The 20,242-nt window shown below is 40.5% G+C and overlaps 1 protein-coding gene across 1 annotated transcript in view; it reads left to right on the forward strand.

Moving 5' to 3' along the window:
- Positions 1-20,242, forward strand: part of TGFBR3 (transforming growth factor beta receptor 3) — a 118,561-nt gene that overhangs the window by 69,355 nt on the left and 28,964 nt on the right. The window contains exons 4-6 of the mRNA XM_082483214.1: positions 169-306; positions 13,744-13,927; positions 19,646-19,814. Coding sequence (XP_082339340.1) covers positions 169-306; positions 13,744-13,927; positions 19,646-19,814 — 491 coding nt within the window. The remainder of the gene's footprint in view (positions 1-168; positions 307-13,743; positions 13,928-19,645; positions 19,815-20,242) is intronic.

A 20,242-nucleotide genomic window follows, 5' to 3' on the forward strand; every position in this document is an offset into this window, starting at 1 on the left:
GTCGACTGATTTTTTTGGAAGTGGATTAGTCTATAATCTTGGGTCAAGAGATCTGAATGCTGGAAGCAATAATATGTATAAAAATGACCTTTGATTCATTGGTTTAAATTCCACTTTGGTTTTGAAACTTCTAAGTGGGTATTCATGTATTTCTATGTTTCTCTGCAGGTCACGTTACATTTGAATCCAATTTCATCAGTGCATATTCACCAGAAGCCTCTGGTGTTTCTTCTCAACTCTCCTTTGCCTCTGGTCTGGAAGCTAAAAACAGAAAGACTGGCACCTGGAATCCAAAGAGTTTTCTTCGTAAGTATACACAGTCCTCTGGCCTGCTCTATGTCATAGCTACTTGTTGCACAAGACATAGAGTTAATGGCATTCATTTAGAAAGTTTTTAAACATACATTAAAAAAAAAACCAAGTTAACAGGAGGTCAAGTTTCAGTGTAGGGCTCTAGGGAACAGTTAGGTGGCAGGGCAAAGCAGTTTGGAAAAAGTACCCAATTACTTGTTATGTGAATTCAAGGGAAAAAAAACAAAACACAAACCTGTTTTTTCAGAATCTGCATATCGTGTAGTTACTAATACTAGCAGCCATTCCAGTTCAAAAAGCTGTGACTTTATAACAGATTGCCAGTCCTGATTAGAAGTTTAATAGTACCATAATGCAAAAAGCCTCAAAGCAATGGGAAATATTATGGGTGGACGCTAGTTGTGTGGTCTGCGACCAAAACAAAAATCTGTATGTATTGAGCTCAATGTGTACAGTTACAGTTTATGTCTCTAATGAAGCTTGATCTATTGAAATGACCGAGCTAAGCCCAGAATGAAGTCATTTTTATTTCTCAGAAAGACTGGAGCACTGCTTATAATGTAGGATCCAAATATTACCTAGTATTTGTAAATCATGTCCTTGGAGTTTGCCAGGACATTCAAGTTTGCTATTTGTAGTGAAACGGACAAGTTGTTTGGATTAAATTTTTAATGCGTGACATCATGTCTAATCATGAGTAGTCTTTATTAAAGTTGCAGCTTTTACTATGTTCAACTCTAATTGCAGAACTAAACTTGATTATTTTTAGCTGTATCCTTATAGGGTTTAATTTTGCTCCTCCAGCACAGCTGACAGCGGTAGGCAAGACTGCTTCTGCAGTACTGGATGGGAACTTAATGGTGTCACTGTCCATCAGCAGGAGGAGGGGGTGGACAGTGCTGCAGCATTAGCGCACTGGGAAGGGACACTACTCTCTCAATTGACCTGATATGGTGGTGACACCATTAAGTGCTCCGAAAGTCCTATCACTTGCTGGACACCCAAAAGTTTCCTAGGATTGTTTTTCTTTTGCCTGTCATCAGTTTACAAGAGTAGGAGTACCCTTGATATTTTGAACTTTGAAGGACTCCATCCTGTTTCCAGTGCAATGCGTTACTGACTAGTGCAAAGAACATGGGCTTGTTTGTATTCTAAAGTATTCACAGTCTCAGTTTTTCTCATTACTCTGTTAGAGGCTCCGAACTTCTTGTTGACCATTCCTGGTATATGTCTTTACTGCAACCAGTGCAGTTCAGGTCTGCTCAGAAAATGACTGAGGAATGAGATGATGAACAACAGTATGATAAGATTCCTCACTCCTCTCCTGGCCAAAAGCAACAGCACCTCTCATCAGTTAATCGAGTCTTGGACCTACTTTCATTTTAGTTTTGATCTTCTACAATTACTACATCATCACTCCTATTTCTGTATCAGCTAGTTTGTGTTCAGCTATCTCTTCCCTTCTCCTCTTCCTCCTCCTCCTCCTCCTCCAGGCTTTTCTCTCTCCCCTTGCCTTGTCTCTGGGAGCGAAGAGGTGCTCTGCCGAGAGCCGTCCATTTCCGCTCAGCAGACTGTGCCGGTGTTCAGACTGTGATCGTGCTGGGCTTGCTTGGCTTGGCTCAGCAGGGCTACAGCAGGCTGCATTAAGGCATAGGAACAATAGGAATGTGCCTAAGGCCTCCGCTGCCAAAACTGTATGATTAGCTAAGTGTTTGCTTCAGAAAACTGTTTCAAGCTCTCCTGGTTACAAAAACAGGCTTGAAAATGTGAGCAGCAGCAGTCACGATTCATCCCAAACAAGAAGTTGTCTGACCTCAGGAGCTGCCACGGTAAACCTGGCCATGGATGCTGCAGGAGGGGGTGGGCTGTCTCTCAGGTGGGGCAGGATTACCTGGGTAGATGCTACGGGTTCAATTCTCCATTGGTGAGACTCAAATACCTTCTCTCAGTACTGTAGCCTCTTTTAGGCTCTGCTGGTCACAGTAAGGGCTGAAAGTTGTGGTGCGTCGCGCCATCCCCCCAGCACATGACTGTGGCACTGGGGTAACACTGCTTCCCATAGGCTGTGCAGATACAAGAGCTCACCCTTCCATTGCAAGAAGTGAACTAGCTCTCAATGTTGACTCATCCCTAATCACGTCTAAACATCTGTATAGCTCTCCGTAACAATTTTGTATCTCTTCAAGTGCCATATAATTTATATATTCTTTCTTCTACCACGTTAAGTTTCTATTTTTCTTTTCTGTAAAGAGCTTGAAGAATGAGATTGCAAAACAGAAAACAGCAGGGTACCAATCCACCATTGCTTCTCCCAGTTTAGTCCCTGAAGTCCCTCTCACTCCAGAATTTTATTCTCCGTGTTCTCTGTCTAAGGCAATATTTTTGCTACTAATGCAGGCTAACTTCATTCTCTTCTCAGGGGCTCATCAGCCTTCCCACTTTTCATGTACCATTTTCTCAGTAGCTAGTGGGGCTTGGGATGATAGGCCATGAGGTTACAGGCTGAGCAATTTAAACTGTGGTGATCATCCATTGCTTTTCCACAGTTCCACTCTGCTCACAAGGACAAGCGCATTGTTTTCCCAAAAGCTTTCTGAAAAAAGAGCACAGAACCACACAGCACAGAAAACATGGGAAATCCTGAGTAAGTCCTAGCAGCACCTGTGGGCAAGTGCAATAAGCCGAAAAGAAATTAAGGGGCTGTAGTTTTGCAGCAGAACTGTTTGCCTGCACTGGGCCGTGCCAGGTTGCAATCGCTGGGACTGCCTCTGGCCTAGAGGAGCCTGTCCCTTTGCAGAATCAAGAGCTCTTCTTTCAGGTGAGTCATGGGACAGATGGACACGCTGCTTCTACTCTGGTAGCGGAGAGGATCCCTGCCTTCTTGCCAGAGCCTTCAGTAAGTTTTAGAGAATTGAGCCTAGGAGTGTAAATCGCAGCTCCAAGGGATGCACAGTGCAGAGCTTGCTACCTTGGCCCTTGTTTGAAAATACTTGGCTTATCTGTGTACTTCTGCTGCTCTGTCTTGTTCATTCTCCTTAAATGTATAGCCAAGCCAGAAACCAGACTATTTTGAATTATAAAAAGATTTCAAATTCAAAAAACCTTTTTTAATGCCCATGAATTCTATGCTCAAAACAGAAATCTGTGTCACGCATACCATAGGAGTGTCATAACTATTGTGTCTGTCTCTATGGAAGCATGGGGCAGGGTAATCATTGACTTTCCAGCTTCTCCTTCAAACTTTTCATACAATACATTCATTCACACTTCTATTAATATACTGTATGTAAAGTATGAATTGCACTGTTTCATTGATCGATCCCTACTTAGAAAGGTAAGTAGTGTAAAGAAGTTTAAATGGCGACTTCTGGGACTTACTGCTGACAAAGATAACACCCCTGGAGCCAGGTCAAAGTTTGTAGTTAAAGGATCATGTAACCATTAATGAAGTCCTAGCTGTTTAGTTCTTTTTATTGCTAGCTATTATTTTTTTTCCTGTAAAGCATCATAATAAAGTTCTTAAACTGTTCCAGGGAAGTGTGTTTGAATAAATAAATAAATAAAAATTACAAATTAGAAGATCCAAGGTTCTTTCTAACAAAGAAAACAACTCTGTAAATACGAGCAGATGGTGAATCAGAGCATTCTGTAAAGTGCTGTTAGTACCATTGTACAGGTAGAGAAACTAAGGTACACTGAGCTTAAATGATGTTTATATTGGAGCAGAGGATAGAGTCAGGGCTGTATTTTTTTAGTGTGTGTCCTCATTAGGAAGATGGTCTGCTACCTTTGCTCTGTGAATTCATTGTTTGAGTTTCCACTGAAGCTAAGCCACCCCAGATTGCTTCATTTAAAGGAAAGGATGAAAAGATTTAAAGCTCATGTCAGCACATATCCAAAAGACTAGGGAAGTACTGTGCTACTGAGTTGGGCTGGAATTTAAGTTCTTATCATATAGTTCAAGTCTGGATTTTTGCCTTGAGCCTGGTCCTCCATTAGGAAGAAGTTTCAAATGAATGGGGGAGACAATCCAGCCTTTGGGTGTATGGTTATAGTATAGAGGGAAGCACCAAGTACTTTCTTGATAAACATTTTTCAGTATAAAAATGTAAATTGGGTGTATACATGTGGTTTTGCACTTATTTTTATCATGTGATACACGTAGCTTCACTCAGCACAGTGAGTTGTCACACGCTTTATCTTCATGGAGGCAGCTCACAGTTTCACTTTCACAAACTGTTTACTGATGGCTAAACCTCACAGTGGAATAAATTATCATTAAAATTAAATAGCGTGCCCCAACCAGACCAAAGGTTGTGTTCTTTTAACATCAGGATTTTTTTTAATGTCATGTTTTGAAGCCTTTTTTCCAAACCCATGGCAGTGTATGGAAGCACAGTGATGCTTACAGGGTCACAGTACTTTGGAGGAAGCCATCCAAGATGGGGCAGGGGTGCTAAAGGGAGTAGTTCTTTACTAGTCTGTTGCCTTATTGTATTGTCATTTTGCTTCTTGGCGCATCTTTCCCTATCTATAAACCAGGGATAACACTAGTGAATAGTCTTATGAAAAAATTTTAGCATCTTGATAAAAATTTGACATAAATTTCTGTGTGTTAGAGAAAAGTGAATAATATATGGTGAGTACATAGTGTGGTGTTAACAATACATTTGGCATAGACAGGAATATTTTCAGGTTCTACATAAGTTATATATATCTTGATGGGTTAAGTAGGTGGTGCTGGGAAAATTATTGTGATTTTAGTAAAGTAAGTCTTGAGTTTATTCTCATCGTGTTAAAAATCAATACACCTAAGTAGCATGGCCTTTCAACCTGAAAATACCTGAAATGGTTTAGTGTGTGAACTCTGCCTGACCTAAGTAATAGAAAATCACCACTTTTATTACTGATGTGTCTAGTCATATTAGTCTGGATATTTTTACATGTCACAAAAATGCAACAGTTTGGGAATGGCCATTTTTAGTTCAAGTGTTCTTGGGCTGGACCCTCATCACTCGGAAGAGCAGTGCATGGATGGAAAGGTCTGCTCAGTTCAGCAAGGGGAATACTTAGCATCTCTGCTAAATATTTCGTTTTCCTCAGCAGGAAATAAATGCCAAAATTATGTTGGAAAGGGGGAGCGGGAGAGGAATTTCAAGGACATCTTCACTGGTGGTTGGGCTGATTAGATTGCGACAGATCGCAATTTTACATAATCTAGGCAATGCCTGTAGAAAATTATTTTACCTGTAATCCTGTTACAGGTCAGTCTTGCAGAAAAACCTTACCAGACCTCTCCCGCCATTCAACGTTTAAGTTTTCATATAACAAATTAATTTCCTCCCTTTCTATCAAGTCGTTATTTCTCTCCTTCTCTAAAAGCAGCTTATTGCAAACATGTCTTGGCAGAAAACCAAAAGTTTTATGAAACTGCCCAGAAGGAGGGTTTTATAGGTGCTACTCAGTAAGTGAATTTTTTCTTTAGATTTGATAGCTTTCTCAATTGCTTTTATAGCCTAGGAATGTCTTTACTAGGTAAGTAAAGTAGTGAGAATTTAATCAATGAAAGAATGGACCCAATCCTTTGTGATTTCCTGGCAGAAATCACTGTTAGAATAGATCCCCAACCCCCTTAAATATATAAATATGTGATTTTAAATAGTATTTGATTTAAGAGGTGATGCTTCAGCTCTTTCTCTGAGTTAGTTATTCAGGCAATTGAATGAGTAAGAGTTATGGATGAGAAAGCACTTACGCAAGCAAATAACCTTACTCACAAGAACCCCTTCAATAGGACTGAATGTGTGTGCTAAGTTAGTAAAATGGAGGAAACAACAGGAGTAATGATAAATACAAAACTAGATCACGTGCCATTGGCTTCAGATTTGAAAAGAAAAACAAAAAGCTTTAAAGAAGAATAACTGTTGGAATGAAGAGTTTAATTATTAGTCATTCGTATATTTCTAAGAAGAAAAAAGCCATGTTCATATTTCTTCAGCCAATAGCTGGTTTATTCCTTTCACTTCAAGAAAATATGGTTCACATATTTTGGGTCTCTGCCACCAAACCACAGGCTGTTCTATGGCTTGCACTAGATTTTGGATGACTGACAAAACTCACTGAAAAACAAGTGCTATTTGTTTTCCTGTGCCTAGTATTTAACGGGAAATCAGGAGGCTAAATTTCCAATCACTGGTTAAACAGACCCAGATGTGAACGGAGAGCTCTGCTAGGAGAAGAGTGAGGAAGGATAGGAAATGCATGGCTAGTGATAAATTTGGTATAAATAGTGACCTTTCACTATTCAAAGTAAAAGCCGTAGATTTTCAATGTTGTGTAACAGTGTGAGGAGGAATTTAAAAGGACGTTTACATTTCTATAGAATTCTGGGTTTGCTTTTTTTGTAAATCTTCATCTTTCTTCTACTCAGGAGCTGGAAATAATCCTTTAATTGCCCTTTTACACTTGGCAGAGTTCATATTCCCCCTTCCCCTCCCCACACCATTTCCTTGCCTTTTGAAAGAATGTGAAAATTAAGTATCTAATTAAAAGCAGTATTTAGTAAACAGTAACTCTTATTATGCTTTTCACAATAGTAAATTTCCCTGAAGCCTTTGCAGGGGGTTGAATCAGGCCATGAGACAAAATCCTGCTTTTCTAAAGGCTATATAACTGGTTTACTCCCAGAAATATCAGGGGGACTTCAGGCTACGTATGGGGGTTATTCTTGGCAGTAGAGTGAAAGGATTTTGTCAGAAGTACAAATGGCAGAAAATGACAGGGTGGTAAATACGTGTTTGAAAGTGATGCATTGTCCACATTCAGTAAAAGGAGTTTGAGTACAGTTACCCTAGTAAGGCATCTTTAAATATCTCGGTGAGGTTTTTTTCTTTCAAAGCTTGCTTCATGAAGGCGTTACAGAAAAGAAGTGATATTTTTGGCTTAGGAAGCAAGATATGGTACACGAAGCAAATATGCAGTGTATCGTAAAAAATGTCTATATGTGGTAGTGTGATGTCCCAAAATAGGGAAACTTTATGATATATAGGTGTCCTCTGCTTTTACTGTAAGCACTTTGGTTTGGGCAGAAATATTTTAAAAAAGACCAACTTGCCAGTAAATTTTAGAGGAAGCAGGGCGGATCAATGTGCTTTAGTTTCTCCTTTTGTGGGATGTTCAAGTCCCGCACTTTTTTGGAGATTGGTTTGCTAAGAGTATCACATAGTTCATACTAGATCTCCTGTCCCAGGTGATTTAAGCCATCTTTCAAAACTCAGGCTTTATTGCTTGGTGTTTCTTTCAGCTTCAAGAGCGGGCTGTCTTCATGGGTCACAGCTGCAACCAAAACTTTGCGTTGAGAGTGTGGATGGGGCCACGTCTGGATGATGCTGCCTCTTGGATCTGATGCTGGTCTTTCTCATTGCTGCCACTGACTGGTCCTGAGTGCTCCTCCTCACAGTCCCTCTAAGAGCCCAGACCCATCACCTGCAGAGCAAAGTTAGGAAGACTTGGGCTTTAAGTTAAACCAGGCTGCAAGAGTAAGGAAGGAAGCAACATTGGCATTCAGTGGTTGAGGTGTGTTGCCAGACCCAACTTGCAGAAGGCTGAAGGGCCTGGAATGAGCAGCTGTGATGGTCTTTTCTCTTCTGTGTGGTCATGGCTCCTTCCCTCTTTGCTTGCTTCAGTAAACAGGGGGTTTAGCTAGTGGCAGTTTACAGAAGCAGGCAGTGGATTTTGGCAGACTACTGGTGTTAGTGATATGGAGATAATAAATCACAAGAGGTTGTGTTACTGAGTCATCGATTCCAGTGGAAACTGTAGCTGCAGTTGCGTAGATATGCTTTTAATTCTCCCCGTCTCTTCTTCTGCTAAATTGAATCTTAACTTGAAACTGAATCCCTGGAAAAGCTTCTACTACCTTATTTTGTTCAGATCAAACAAGTGTTACATTGAGTCTATTAAGATGTTGTTAGATTAATGTGAGATGAGTGGACAATTACCTGTATGCAATTAATAAACTCCTGCTGACCCCTGAGCTTTGGGAACAGATTTCCCCTTTACACGGATTTTGTTTGTTTGTTTCCTTTTTATCATGCTAGTAACTGTTTCATGGGGGTTCTGAAAGTTACGCTTGCTTTGAAGCAGTTTCAGCTTCGATGGAAAATCCCCCGGTCTTCTTTCTAGATACATAAAGATGATCCCACAAGGTTCTGCTTTCATCCTGAGAAAGTGTTGAGCAGCCTTGATTCCTATCAAGATCTTTGGTAGATGGCAAACTGAGCTTCTCCTAGGAAGCAGAATTAAAATCTAAAATGTAATTAGGATAATGCCACTTCTCTTACATGTTTGTTTTCAAAAATATGAAAACTGAAAGTGGAATTTTGTGGTGATTGTAAGAGGTCTTCGGAACACTGATCTGAAAATGAAAAACTTTACTACTGCCCAAAAGTATTGCACATCCGTGACTGGCGCCACAAGGACGATGCAAAGCTGATAGATGATTCACGCATGTTGCATGTCATTTCAAAAGCAGCATGTTTCCTAGTCACCCACTAAAGAGAATTGTTCTCTTGGTGATTATTGTATGTTGTATGTGGATTTATGAACAACAAAGGATATATTTTTGAGTTTCCAAATACCTAATATTTCTCCATCCACGGCTTTACTTTTCTTCTTTAAGGGCACCAAAGCACATCAAAATACATTATCAAAAAACACCAGCTGAGTCTGAACCCCACGTGGGCTGCTCTGAAAGTTGGTTCAAGTTTTTGAATTTTATTCTGAGCAGATTTACTCCTCTCCTACACATTCCACCACAGGTCTGATACTGTATAGCTCAGATAAAAATATGAAGGATGCTGCTTTTTTTCTGTTAGTGTATCTGCCTCAGTCTTGGCTTTAGGGGTGGCTTTGTTGGTCACTTGTGCTGGAGGGGCCTTGGTGAGTAGCAGTGTAGCTGTTGCTGTGAAGAGAGGGATTGGTTCATGCTGTGTAGCTGTGGACACTTAACTTTGTATTCTGAGTCATCTCCCAAAGGTGCCTACCTCTCTCTTAAGGCTAAATTATGAACTTGCTTCCTACTTGGGAGTTCTGAATTATAGCTATGTTAAGTACTTAAAATGTCATAAAGCAAACAAAGTAAATATCCCCCCTGGATCAGGTTCAAAGGAGAAAAAAAAAAAGAGCAATAAACATTTAAAAGGAGAGAAGGAAATAGGTAAAATAAGAAACAGAAGATGCTGTTTTGAGTGTATGCAGTGTTCATGCTCACCAGTGTATATATTTGAGACGATTCAGGGTTGGTTCAGCGAGTTGTTCCTTCTGGGGAATAGTAACTTATACCGTTTGCCACTTCTGCCAGATAGCTGATCTCCTGAACTACCGTGGCAGCCTTGCAGGGACAGTTTTTGTAAGACCAGAAAGTTTTCTTAAGGGGAAGGGGCATATAAAGGCGCTTTTTTTTTTTTTTTTTTTTTTTTTTTTTTCTCTCCAGCTTGAGGGGTGTATGTTTCCTTGCTTCTGTAAAGTGCAAAGAAAATGACAATCCCTATTTTCCGCCAGTGGTCAGCGGGGTAGTAGTGTGTGTAATCAAAATACATTCCTAAAGATGTTTTGTTCTTTTAGAGGATACTCAGGTTTTGGTATCGGCTTTTCAAAATACTGTACTTGATCCTCCTTTCCTCTGACTGCAGAAGAGCCCTTTGAACTGCGGTCCTTGCTGTGGTTAGTGGCCATGGCCAGTATCTTTTGGTCTTGCAAACTGATTTTCCGTGTCAGGCTTGGAAGTTTCCTCGTTTAGCATCAGAAATGTGACAGGGTATGTAGGTGGACTCAGCAGCAAAGGATGTTTCTGGAGCAGTCGCTTTTAATGTCCTTGCAACAACAGGAAGAAATAGAGGTAGGGCACTTTTTCCACTCTGCAATCTCTGAAAGTAACCACTGAAGTAGATGGAGTGAGGAGATAAAAGTGTATGTGGCAGCAGTTTCTTAATCACGCAGTCGGCTGTGTAATGAGTGCTCAGATAAAAATTGTTGATGTATTCCCAAGTATTTAAAACATTCTTTGGTTTTAATGCTCTGGTTTATCCTAAGCACATTAGAGAGAGCTTCTCTTGGTTTGTTCTGAAGAGTAAGTAGTTAATGTTCAAGGCAGGTGTTGAAACAGTGATGGTTGCCTTTTTTGGAAGGGTCTGTTGAATTCTTTCCAGAAAAAATAACGTGCTTGGCTCACTTAACCTTGCCTTAGGTCCATGTAGTAAAAATCCCAACATTGGCAGGCACAGCAGAACTCTGCACTCCTTTCTAAAACCTGGTAGTGGAACCAGCATTTCAAATAGACTTTAGTATGTGATTAAAAAAATAAATGATGATAAGCTTCATGTTTATTTAAAGCTGTTTACTGTATGATAATTTAGTGAGGATGCTTGTGCCAGACTTTTTAGTTGTTCTGCTTTTTGTCTGTCAGTTCCTCCCTCGTAGGACTCAGTAACTTTGGGGTTCATTGATAGGATAAGATCTGTCTTGCAGGAACACATTTATCATGCTGCAGGGTGATGCAGAAGATTTTCAAGTTTTAATTAGTAATAAGTGGAAAACCAAGTGTATTCTGAGGAAGAAAACTGTTGTGTTATCAGACATTTAAATATCTCAAATATCACATGAAAAATACAGTGAAAATGCACTATTGCAAGCTAATGCACTTCTTTGGTCAGTATTCAGAAGGAATAGTATTTTCTGTAATGCTTTTCTCAAATGTCTTGAAAGGTTACACTGATACTTCTTTACTCTGATATTGACCATAAAAAAATACCAGAAACATTGTGTAAATGAAAAGCAATTACTGTACTTACTGGATAAACCATCGTATTTAAGTAGTTAAGGAGGTTTGTTCCTGAGAGTGGAATGCCAGCATCTATTCAGTATCACTGCAAAATAATAACTGGTTAAGTCCTTAAATCCTGCAATTCTCATGCACGGGAGGTTTTTCCAGTTAGGCCAAGGCTCTACAAAGATGTCCCACATGTTTCAGATACAAAAGACAGCATTGCTAAGAGGCGCTCTATATGCGATCCCTGTGCGACCTGTCTTGTGCTATGTCCGTGTTGTCCTGTGAGACTGTGCACACTATAAAATTCAATGTGTTAGGAGCATTGTAGAGGTGCCCCATAAAACTAGTCCATGGTGTAGCTGCTTCTAAGTGGTGGAAATACAAAGTGAATGCTATTTGCTAAATACGTTTTAAAGATAACCGTGTTGCTCTCTTTTCCTAGTGTTGTAGATTTGGGGGCAGTTTGCTTTCTTATTGGAGAACTATGAGAGCATTGAGAGAATATGCTGTATTCTGTGTTACACTGAATAGAGACATTTTCATTTAAAGGAAACGTTTTATGGTCGTCATACAAAAACAACAAATAAAGAAGATCATTCAGAATTGAAACAGATGTTAGCTTCAACTTTGAAAACTATTCTGGCAAAAGGATTCCTAAGCTGTTTTTTGTGACAGGTCTGGTCAAATTGAAATCTGAATTACATGGGCCTTCTCTTAGAGGAGAGTAAGCGATATGTGTGCATAATAAATAACGTAATAGCTGGAGGCACAGGGAAGAACTTTGAAATTCTTTTAGTGTAATTTTTGTGTCTACTTAGGCAAATATGTGTAGGTGCTAAACAAACTGATATATAATATCCTGAAATAATGCTGGGAACAATAGCTCCAGGGAAGGTAATAGTTGGTTGCAGTTAGTTAATTTCTGTAATTGGAACCTGACTTCAGACAATCTCTGTTAAATAATTGCTATTCATGTATTTTGTTATTTAAAAGCTTAGAGAGATACTTAGGACCATTATACTGCTATAACATGTTAAATAATACTGAGGACAGATTATAAATTGTTATGATGTATTTTTCACTCTTCCAATCATCATCATTAGTAGTTTTGGATTTTCAGTTGTAGGAAAAAAAAAAAAACACACACCCAACTTTTGTTACACCAAAGAAATCTGGGCTAGTAGAAAGGAAAGGGGGAGGAGAACAGCAGACTAAGTCACACTTTTTCCTGGGCTGCTCTGGGAATAGCACAAGAAAATGTTACTTCTTTCCCGAAGCCTTGTCCACTGCAGCAGTCTGGAAGAAGGGGCTGTGTGTTGTATCTGGGCAAGCACTGCTTACACACTACTGTGGGGAATATGTCCAAAGAAATCTTCACTGATGCATTCAAACCGGAAAGCTTATTCATCTTGCTGTGATTTCTCACTCAAGCACATGTTATTCTTGACTTGATGTTCTAGATCTTAGTGAAAGTGTGAATGGAAGGACCAGCCGGGGTAGGGCATGCAGGTCCCGGTCCTCAAGCACCTTGAAGGAAGAGTCAGTGAAGTTGTATGGATGGGTGATGGCTCCTGAGGTTGGGAAGATAAAGGAATGCTATTTTTTCACCACTTGCTATAGAGACCTCTGGAGAGCTGACAAATGCACTGGAAGTGTTGGCCACGTCCCTCTGCAGGGACAGGAGAGCCAAAAGGTTGCTGTTGGGATGATCTTGCTTTGCAGTAAATCTGGAATGACTTGTTTATCTCTTAAGACCAACGCAAGTTGAAGCAGGTCCCAGTCTGAAAGACAGTCTGACCCTGTGCCCTCTTCTTTTCTTGAATGATGCTATTGCCACTCCAGTGAAGTTGTATTTGAAAATCTTAGGCTTTCTCATGAACCCATTACACTTCTACTTACTGTTTTTCCATTTTGACTATTTTAAACAACACTTTAGTTTTTCCAGTCAACCTGAGTTCACATAACCTATTTATAAGGATTTTCCTAAACATGTATATCTCATTTGCTTTATGTGTTAGACTAAACCATTCCCTTGCTTCATGTAAATAAAGCAACAGTAAATATCTTCCCTTTCTCTTAGCGTTCTCTTTCTTTACTCTGTTTCTCTGTTGGCCTTTATCTGTCACTGGACTTCAACTTGTTCTTTCTGATTTGGCAGTTACTTCAATAGTTCCCAGTTTTATGGAGCTTCACATTCTTGTCTCCCTTCAGTTCCTCAGACCATCTTCTTCTCACTCTCTGCTCTCTTAGTTTTCCTCTTGTCTTCCAGCCTTCCCCTCGTGCCCACAGTTCAGCTCCCCTTGCAGCACTGTTGTACCACTTCTGCAGCAGTATGACTTCGGAGAGTGTCTCAGAGACCTCCATTAGTCAGTTGCCATGTGCGCCATAGCCGGGCTGATGGGTGCTTCACCTTTTAAAAACATCTCTGGAAAAGGAATCATTTATGCCCATGCTAAACCACATGAAGTTTAGGCATTGTTGGAAATAAGCCTTAGTCGCCTTCAGTGAATGCGTTTGGGTGTGACAGATTACATTGCTTAAACATGCTACCTGTCTGTGTGGATAAATGTACCACGTTACAAATATGTTTTTATTCCCATCAGGTGTCTTTAGGTTCCGTTGTTCAGTTTGAGAAGGGAAATTTCTCCTTGTCAGCAGAAACAGAAGAAAAGCTTTTTCCTGAGAAAAATGAACACCTGCTACAGTGGGCCCAGAAGGAATATGGAGCAGTAACATCTTTCACTGAACTCAAAATATCAAGAAACATCTATATTAAAGTAGGAGAAGGTAAAACGAAACAAAACGAGCAGAATTGATAGGCACTTCTAGATGGTGAGAATAAGTCTTGCTGTAGTATTATTTCACATTTTTTATGTTAATCTTTAAACATACCTCTCATTTTCCAAGAGTTGTGGTGTAAAAGGGGAAGGCAGAGAAATAAGACGAAGTCTAAAGACCAGACCTTGGATTTAGCCAATTTTTAATGGATTCCGGTGCTGTAATTTTATGCTCATAAGTGTGGATGCAATTGGCCAGAATCTTACAGGAGTCAAAGCTTTACCTTTTAAAAGGAATAAACTACTCATGGTGATCATTTGGTTGTCTTCATCTAAAGGACTGAAGTAGAGAACCTGAGGTAGGGGATAATTTCTAGAAGGACCCAAGTTATATTTTTTTCAGTATTTGCTTGCATCCAGACTACTTTGGGCAAAGAATTACTGCTTTCCTCACTGAGGTAAATTGCCTCAGTCTGATGTCCTTGAGCATTTTCATCCCAAGGAGCAAGATTTCCTGGTGCCGTGACCCGCATGCTAAATTCCTCAGGTGGCCTAGGGCAGGTGGGAGAGGACTTCAGCTCCTCAGGGATTTCACAGGCCCATATTAGGGTAGGGTTTGGGCCATAGCTCTGTAGTTGAGCAGTGTTGGAACAGCTTGACAATATGAGCCTCTGCAGCACCTTCTGGCTCATGCTTTTCCTCAGCTGGCTGCCAGTCACATAGCATGTCTTCTGCAGGGGAGTTCCACCTGAGCCGGTCATAAACCGTGGATAACATAAGAGCCACGGCTCTTCTGTTCACTATGTTCTTGGAGCAAGGCAGTCAGTTCAGGAGGGTTTATGCCCTACTTATCTCTATTCAAGTTCATTTTCTGGAAAATATATAGGTAGTAAAAGGAACTTTGCAGCAAGAGCAGACTTGCCTCTGTTGTGCAGGATGATCGGGCATGAAATTTTCTTTTTCACAGGTATGGGATGTTTTAAGTTGTCAGTGTTCTTTACCTAATGGCCTGCAAATCACTGGGTTGTTTTTGTTCTCTGAGGATGTCATCCAAGTTTAGGCTGAACCAAACATCCAGGTTTAGGCTAAACTAAAAGCAGCAAGAAATAAGGCTGGTAAAAGTGAACTGGAACTGATTTGCATTGCAGCTAGTAGTCCAGGTAGTTTGAAACTAATTGTTGTCTCTCAAGAAGTTCAGTGATGGGAAAACTAGAAATCAATGTGACATTTTATCAATATCCAACGAATACTGGTGGGCGCAGCATTTAGTAGCACCAGCAGCCTAATTTAGTAGTACTTCAGCAATGTTTCTAGAGAAACTCCTGCATAGCTAAACTAGCTGGCTACAAAAAAAAAAGGCAAACCAAAAACCTTCTGTGGAGAAAACATTCTTTCCTAACCACCTGTATCTGATCATTTGATTTCCTAAAGCATGAGGCTTGCCCCCCAAAGTCGGAACATGTCTGTGTTGGTTTTATCCAAAGCCTGCCAAATTTGTACAGGATTCCCCTGCGTGATTTTTGTTCTACTTGGCACCAGTCTTGGATTTTAATGCCAGAAAATCATTCAGAAATATATTTATTAGCTTATTAAAGTGCTCTTGGAACATATACATGGGAGTAGTGGTCTCTGTGTTGCCGAGATGAACATTTAATTAGATACATCAAAAATCAGATAAAATTTTCTTTCTTGATTTGCATGTCTCCAGTCAAACTAAGCAGCTAAATAGGAGAGCTTTGCATCATCTTTAGAATGTGTTAAAACACAATTTACTTAGGAGTAAGTACACAAAATGGAACTTGGCAGGCAACCAACAGAGAGAGTTTCTGAGAAGGCTCCTACAAAGTAGCTCAGCTGTAACCATATTTGATTTTGATTTAAATTCTTGGCAGAAGAATGAATATGTGTGGGGGTTATGCATGTGTTCAGGGGTGGGGAGAGGGTCAGCTCTTGAACTGCAGCAGTCGTGCGAGGAGTTCTATGGAAACCACGTGGGACATGGACCTGGTCTGCTTCTCTGCAGAGTGAATGATGGAATCACTGGATTCCACAAACCACAGTATATGCTGATGGACATTTCAGGCTTTTCATACAAAACTCGCACTCCTCAAGTGCTTTAGTCAGGTGCCCTCAGCTGCCAGTCTGTGAATCGCAGCTAGTATTACTCATAATCTATAGGTGATCATATGAAGGAGTTCCTTGCTACGTAACCGATACAGAATTCAATGGCAGTATTCATGTAATTGTCTATGTTTCAGCTTCACTCAAGTTAAAAAAATCTGAAACTGGAAGATCTAACATTTTAGAAGTTGAGGCTGTAGCTGAATACAGCAAACAGAAAATGCAAGCCAGGGGACAAAAAGATCTGAAGAAGGGTGATCATTCATAGAATGAAACTGCTTCTGACGCCATGGGTCTCTGAAATCACTTTTGAAGCTGCAAATGAAAGGCAGCTGAGTGAGCTTGCAAAGTGAGTCAGGGCCAAGTGCATCTGAATCCTCTTGATTGGGAAGAGTGGCCGACCAGATACAGCAGGGATGGTGAGCACAGCGAGAACTTAAAGGGGCCAGAATGAGGGTTTGGAGGAAGGGGGCACAAGAAGTGGGATTCTCGTTCTTGCCTTGATTTGTGTAGTGAAGGAGATGGCAAAGTGATTGCCATGATAATTTCTGTCAGATTCTAGAAAGCAGGAGTCCTGAGGGTAAAAGTGATCTTAGTACACATTTTTCAGCAGAAGTCAGTTTAATTCCTCATGCTTCAATAAGATATGATTGTACAAATCGGGAAGACTTACCAGTTAGCTAAATATTACCTAACTCATCCAGTATCACCAGTGTAAATCCAGGGCAGATGTGCTAGCCTGGAGGGAGCCTAATTTCAACACAGTTCTTAGCTAAATAAGGGAAAATAAACAGTCAACCGTAACAATAACTAGGCTGGAAAACGTACAGCCTGTTTACAGATGGTTACACTCTGCTTCTGTCCTGGCAGAAGCTGAAGCTTCAGTCCTGAGTTTGTAGCCTGTAGACACTGGTGCACGTATCCTGCACACCGGACCTGCTTGGTTTAACACTTGTAGGTGCGTGTGTTGTGTCAAGCTTTAGCCGTGTGTCCTGCTGAGGGGTGAGTACCGCCAAGAGTTTCCATCCTCCCTCGAGACACCGCGGCAGCCCCTTCCCCAGTCGCGTTTCTACCCTGCCACTCAATGTTAGTCAAGGTTCTGATCCCCATCGTGCTAAGGGCTAGCGAACTGCAAAATACACTCAAAAAAGACCTGCCATCAGAGTGGCTGAGGAAAATCCCAAACGCCTTGCTTATCCGCAGCTCAGACTTTGAAAGGCAAGCTCTGCTTGGATGGCATTTTTATTGCTGAATTGAACTAGTGCTGCCCAGGGCGCCTGTCTTGGAGAGTGACGCCTGATTAATGGCGCTCATTTTCACAAAAATACTCCACATGATTTTAAGCAGGGATACTCAACTTTTATCCAATTTAGCCAAGAACCCACAGATGACACCTAATTTGTGCAGAACAGAGCAGACGGTGTCTGTCCTCATCTGTAAAATGGAGGCGATGCCCACAGAAACTACAGATCCCAATGTGCAATCCTCTGTCTTCATCGGAGCAGCCTGGCACACGCCGGAGGAGAAGGTGGCTGCCAGCCACAGCTCCACCGTCAACCTCATGCCTGATTCCATATTGGGAGTCTGTGGAGATTGGAGAGGCACAGGGTCCATAAATTGACTGTTTGCTGGCCGGTTTAGTAAGGTTTTTAATTGATTGCAGGCACCTGCAGCCCCTTTCCAAAGTAAGTAGACAGCCCTGAAACTAAAAAAGAAAAAGAAGTGTAGTGAGCAGAGAAAGATGAAACGGATCCCCTCTTCTGTTCCAGCCCAGATTTTGGTAACTGGCACGGATAACAGTAAATACGTCTTGGTGAAGGGGGGAAGTAAATGTGTGCGTCAGGTAGCCAGTGACAGAGTTAAAATTTGCTGCGGAGGAAAAGCGTGCTATCGAGCAGAGGCCCAGGCTGGGGAGCCTCCGCACTGGTGGCAGCGAGAGCAGCAGTTCTTGAGAGCTCCGGCAATGTTGAATGGAAGTGCCAGGAGAGGGAACCAAGTTCTTTGCAATGGCAAATGATAGCACCTGTGGTAATTATCCACAAACTACTCAGAGGCTGTTATTTTATGGCTTGAATTGTGTTGTATGGCAGCTGAGAAGCAAATTCCTAGTATCTCTGTCTGTGTGTGTATGTATATGTATAAATTCAAGCTCAGTGTAGACCATTTGGGATCATTTTCCATTCTCTGCTGTTGTGGGAGGAGCTGGCAGAACTGCAGCTGCGTTCAAGGCTAATCTGGCAGGGCACGTACCAGATGTTAGAGGAGTGCTTTGCTTGGGCAGTATGAATAGTTATAACCTCATACAGCTTTCATAGATTCTGTGGGGACGACAGCAAGGTTAATACTCAAAGACTACTTGGTGTAAGATCAGGCGAAGAAACTCCCCTAATTGTTTCTGCAGCGGCCGGGGTCACAGGAATCTCTGGTCTCCCTGCAAATTTGTGTACCACACACAAATGCACTTCAGGGGTGACATTTCAGCTCTTGTTTAGGGAGCAAATGCTAACAGTGGCCTCAGCTCAGCTTTTAAGAGTTCATCCACAGTTTTGCATGCATAATGCATTATATTTGATTTTTTTTTTATTCTTTTTTTCTAGCTTGCTACTGACTTTAATAGGAAAGCCATCTTTGTAAAGCAAAGGTCAAAAAGCCAGCCATTTGGAATTATATTCTTACAGGACTTTGTGTCTTTGAACATGATGCTTAATCTTTCTGTGTATTATGACAATTCATATGTAAAACTATCTCAGAAATACAAAGTATTCCTATTTTTCAATGGAAATGTTGCTTCTTGGGTTACAGCAATGTAGGCTGTGCATGAGGACTTCGTACCAAGTAACTATTTTTTATGTTTTGCGTTGTACACTAGTTAATGCTCGTGATCAGCTAGGCACTTAAAACCAAAAAAAGAGATTCTACTCTAGAATTTCTTCATTTCAGTTGTGGATATTATGGTCAGACTTCCTTAGTATCAGCAACTGATTTCATCCTTTTCTTGCTATATTCAATTTTCCATGCACAAGAGAACTGCAGTATTTCCGGACAACACTGACTCTGACTACACAATATATAGAAAAATATATTGAGTAAGGAAATGGAAAATACTTTCTATAATCTTTTAAATATGGTAAATTTATAATAACAGGAATAAAACATTTCTAAAGGGAGAAGGAATTGATCAAAGAAGATTTCTGTGAGTTAATTTCAAAAGAAAGAAATCTTTTTTTAAAGGTGCAAGGAACAAATGAAATGTATTTTATTCATTTTGAAAAACGCTCACATATTTTGCTTCAGTATTGTTTTCAAATTTCTCTTTCTAGGGATTTTTCTTTTGTTAAATACTTCAATCCATAAACAGAAACTGTTCAGTTGAGAAGTATCTATGTTACATCAGAGATATGCTGTGTTGTTGCAACAGTGATCTCCCTTTCCATATTATGGTGGTTTGTCATAAGTGTTTATGATGGATAATAGATATACCTTTTAGCCTAAAGACCTATGTCATAAAATATAGTGCCACACTGAAATAGATGCAGTATATATATGCACGTAAGCTGATACCTCTGTGTAAAGGTGCATATGCTTTCTTTTTTTTTTCCCCCTCCAGATCAAGTTTTTCCTCCCTCGTGCAACATAAAAAAGAATTTTCTCTCTTTAAATTACCTTGCGGGATACCTTCAACCAAAAACAGCAGAGGGGTGCCTTATGTCTAACTTAGTCCAAGAAAAAGAAGTTCATATCATTGAACTAATCACTCCAAATTCCAATCCGTACAGGTAAAGTATCGTCTAAGTGGACTAAATCTGTCTTGAAATCACAGCTAAAGATTTCACCCGTCTATTGAAAATCAACTGAAAGTAGCCATTTCATCCTTACAAGAAGAGCTTGGACCTTAGTACTTAGCCTTAAATAGAAATCAGTTCTTCAGTATGTAAAGATTTTGGTTTCTGCTTCACGATCCCAGGATTTCTCTGGACAAGACTGCAAAGCACAGTCTTTGTGGACTGTATCCTGTCCCCCTTCTTGCTCAATCAATCAAATTTTTCCAAGAATAAAGTGAATAAGAGAATATGAATGAGGGCAGCATATGGCAGACAGAGTTTAAAGTGGGACCATGTAGGAGGAGGTGAGAGAGAGGTTAAAAGTAACCTTGGCCTGTCACAGGTAGGGATGACTGGTAGCAAGGCCTAGGGCAGCGGCTCCC

The sequence above is a fragment of the Vanellus vanellus genome, assembly GCF_965231255.1.
Source record: "Vanellus vanellus genome assembly, chromosome: 5".
NCBI lineage: Eukaryota > Metazoa > Chordata > Aves > Charadriiformes > Charadriidae > Vanellus > Vanellus vanellus.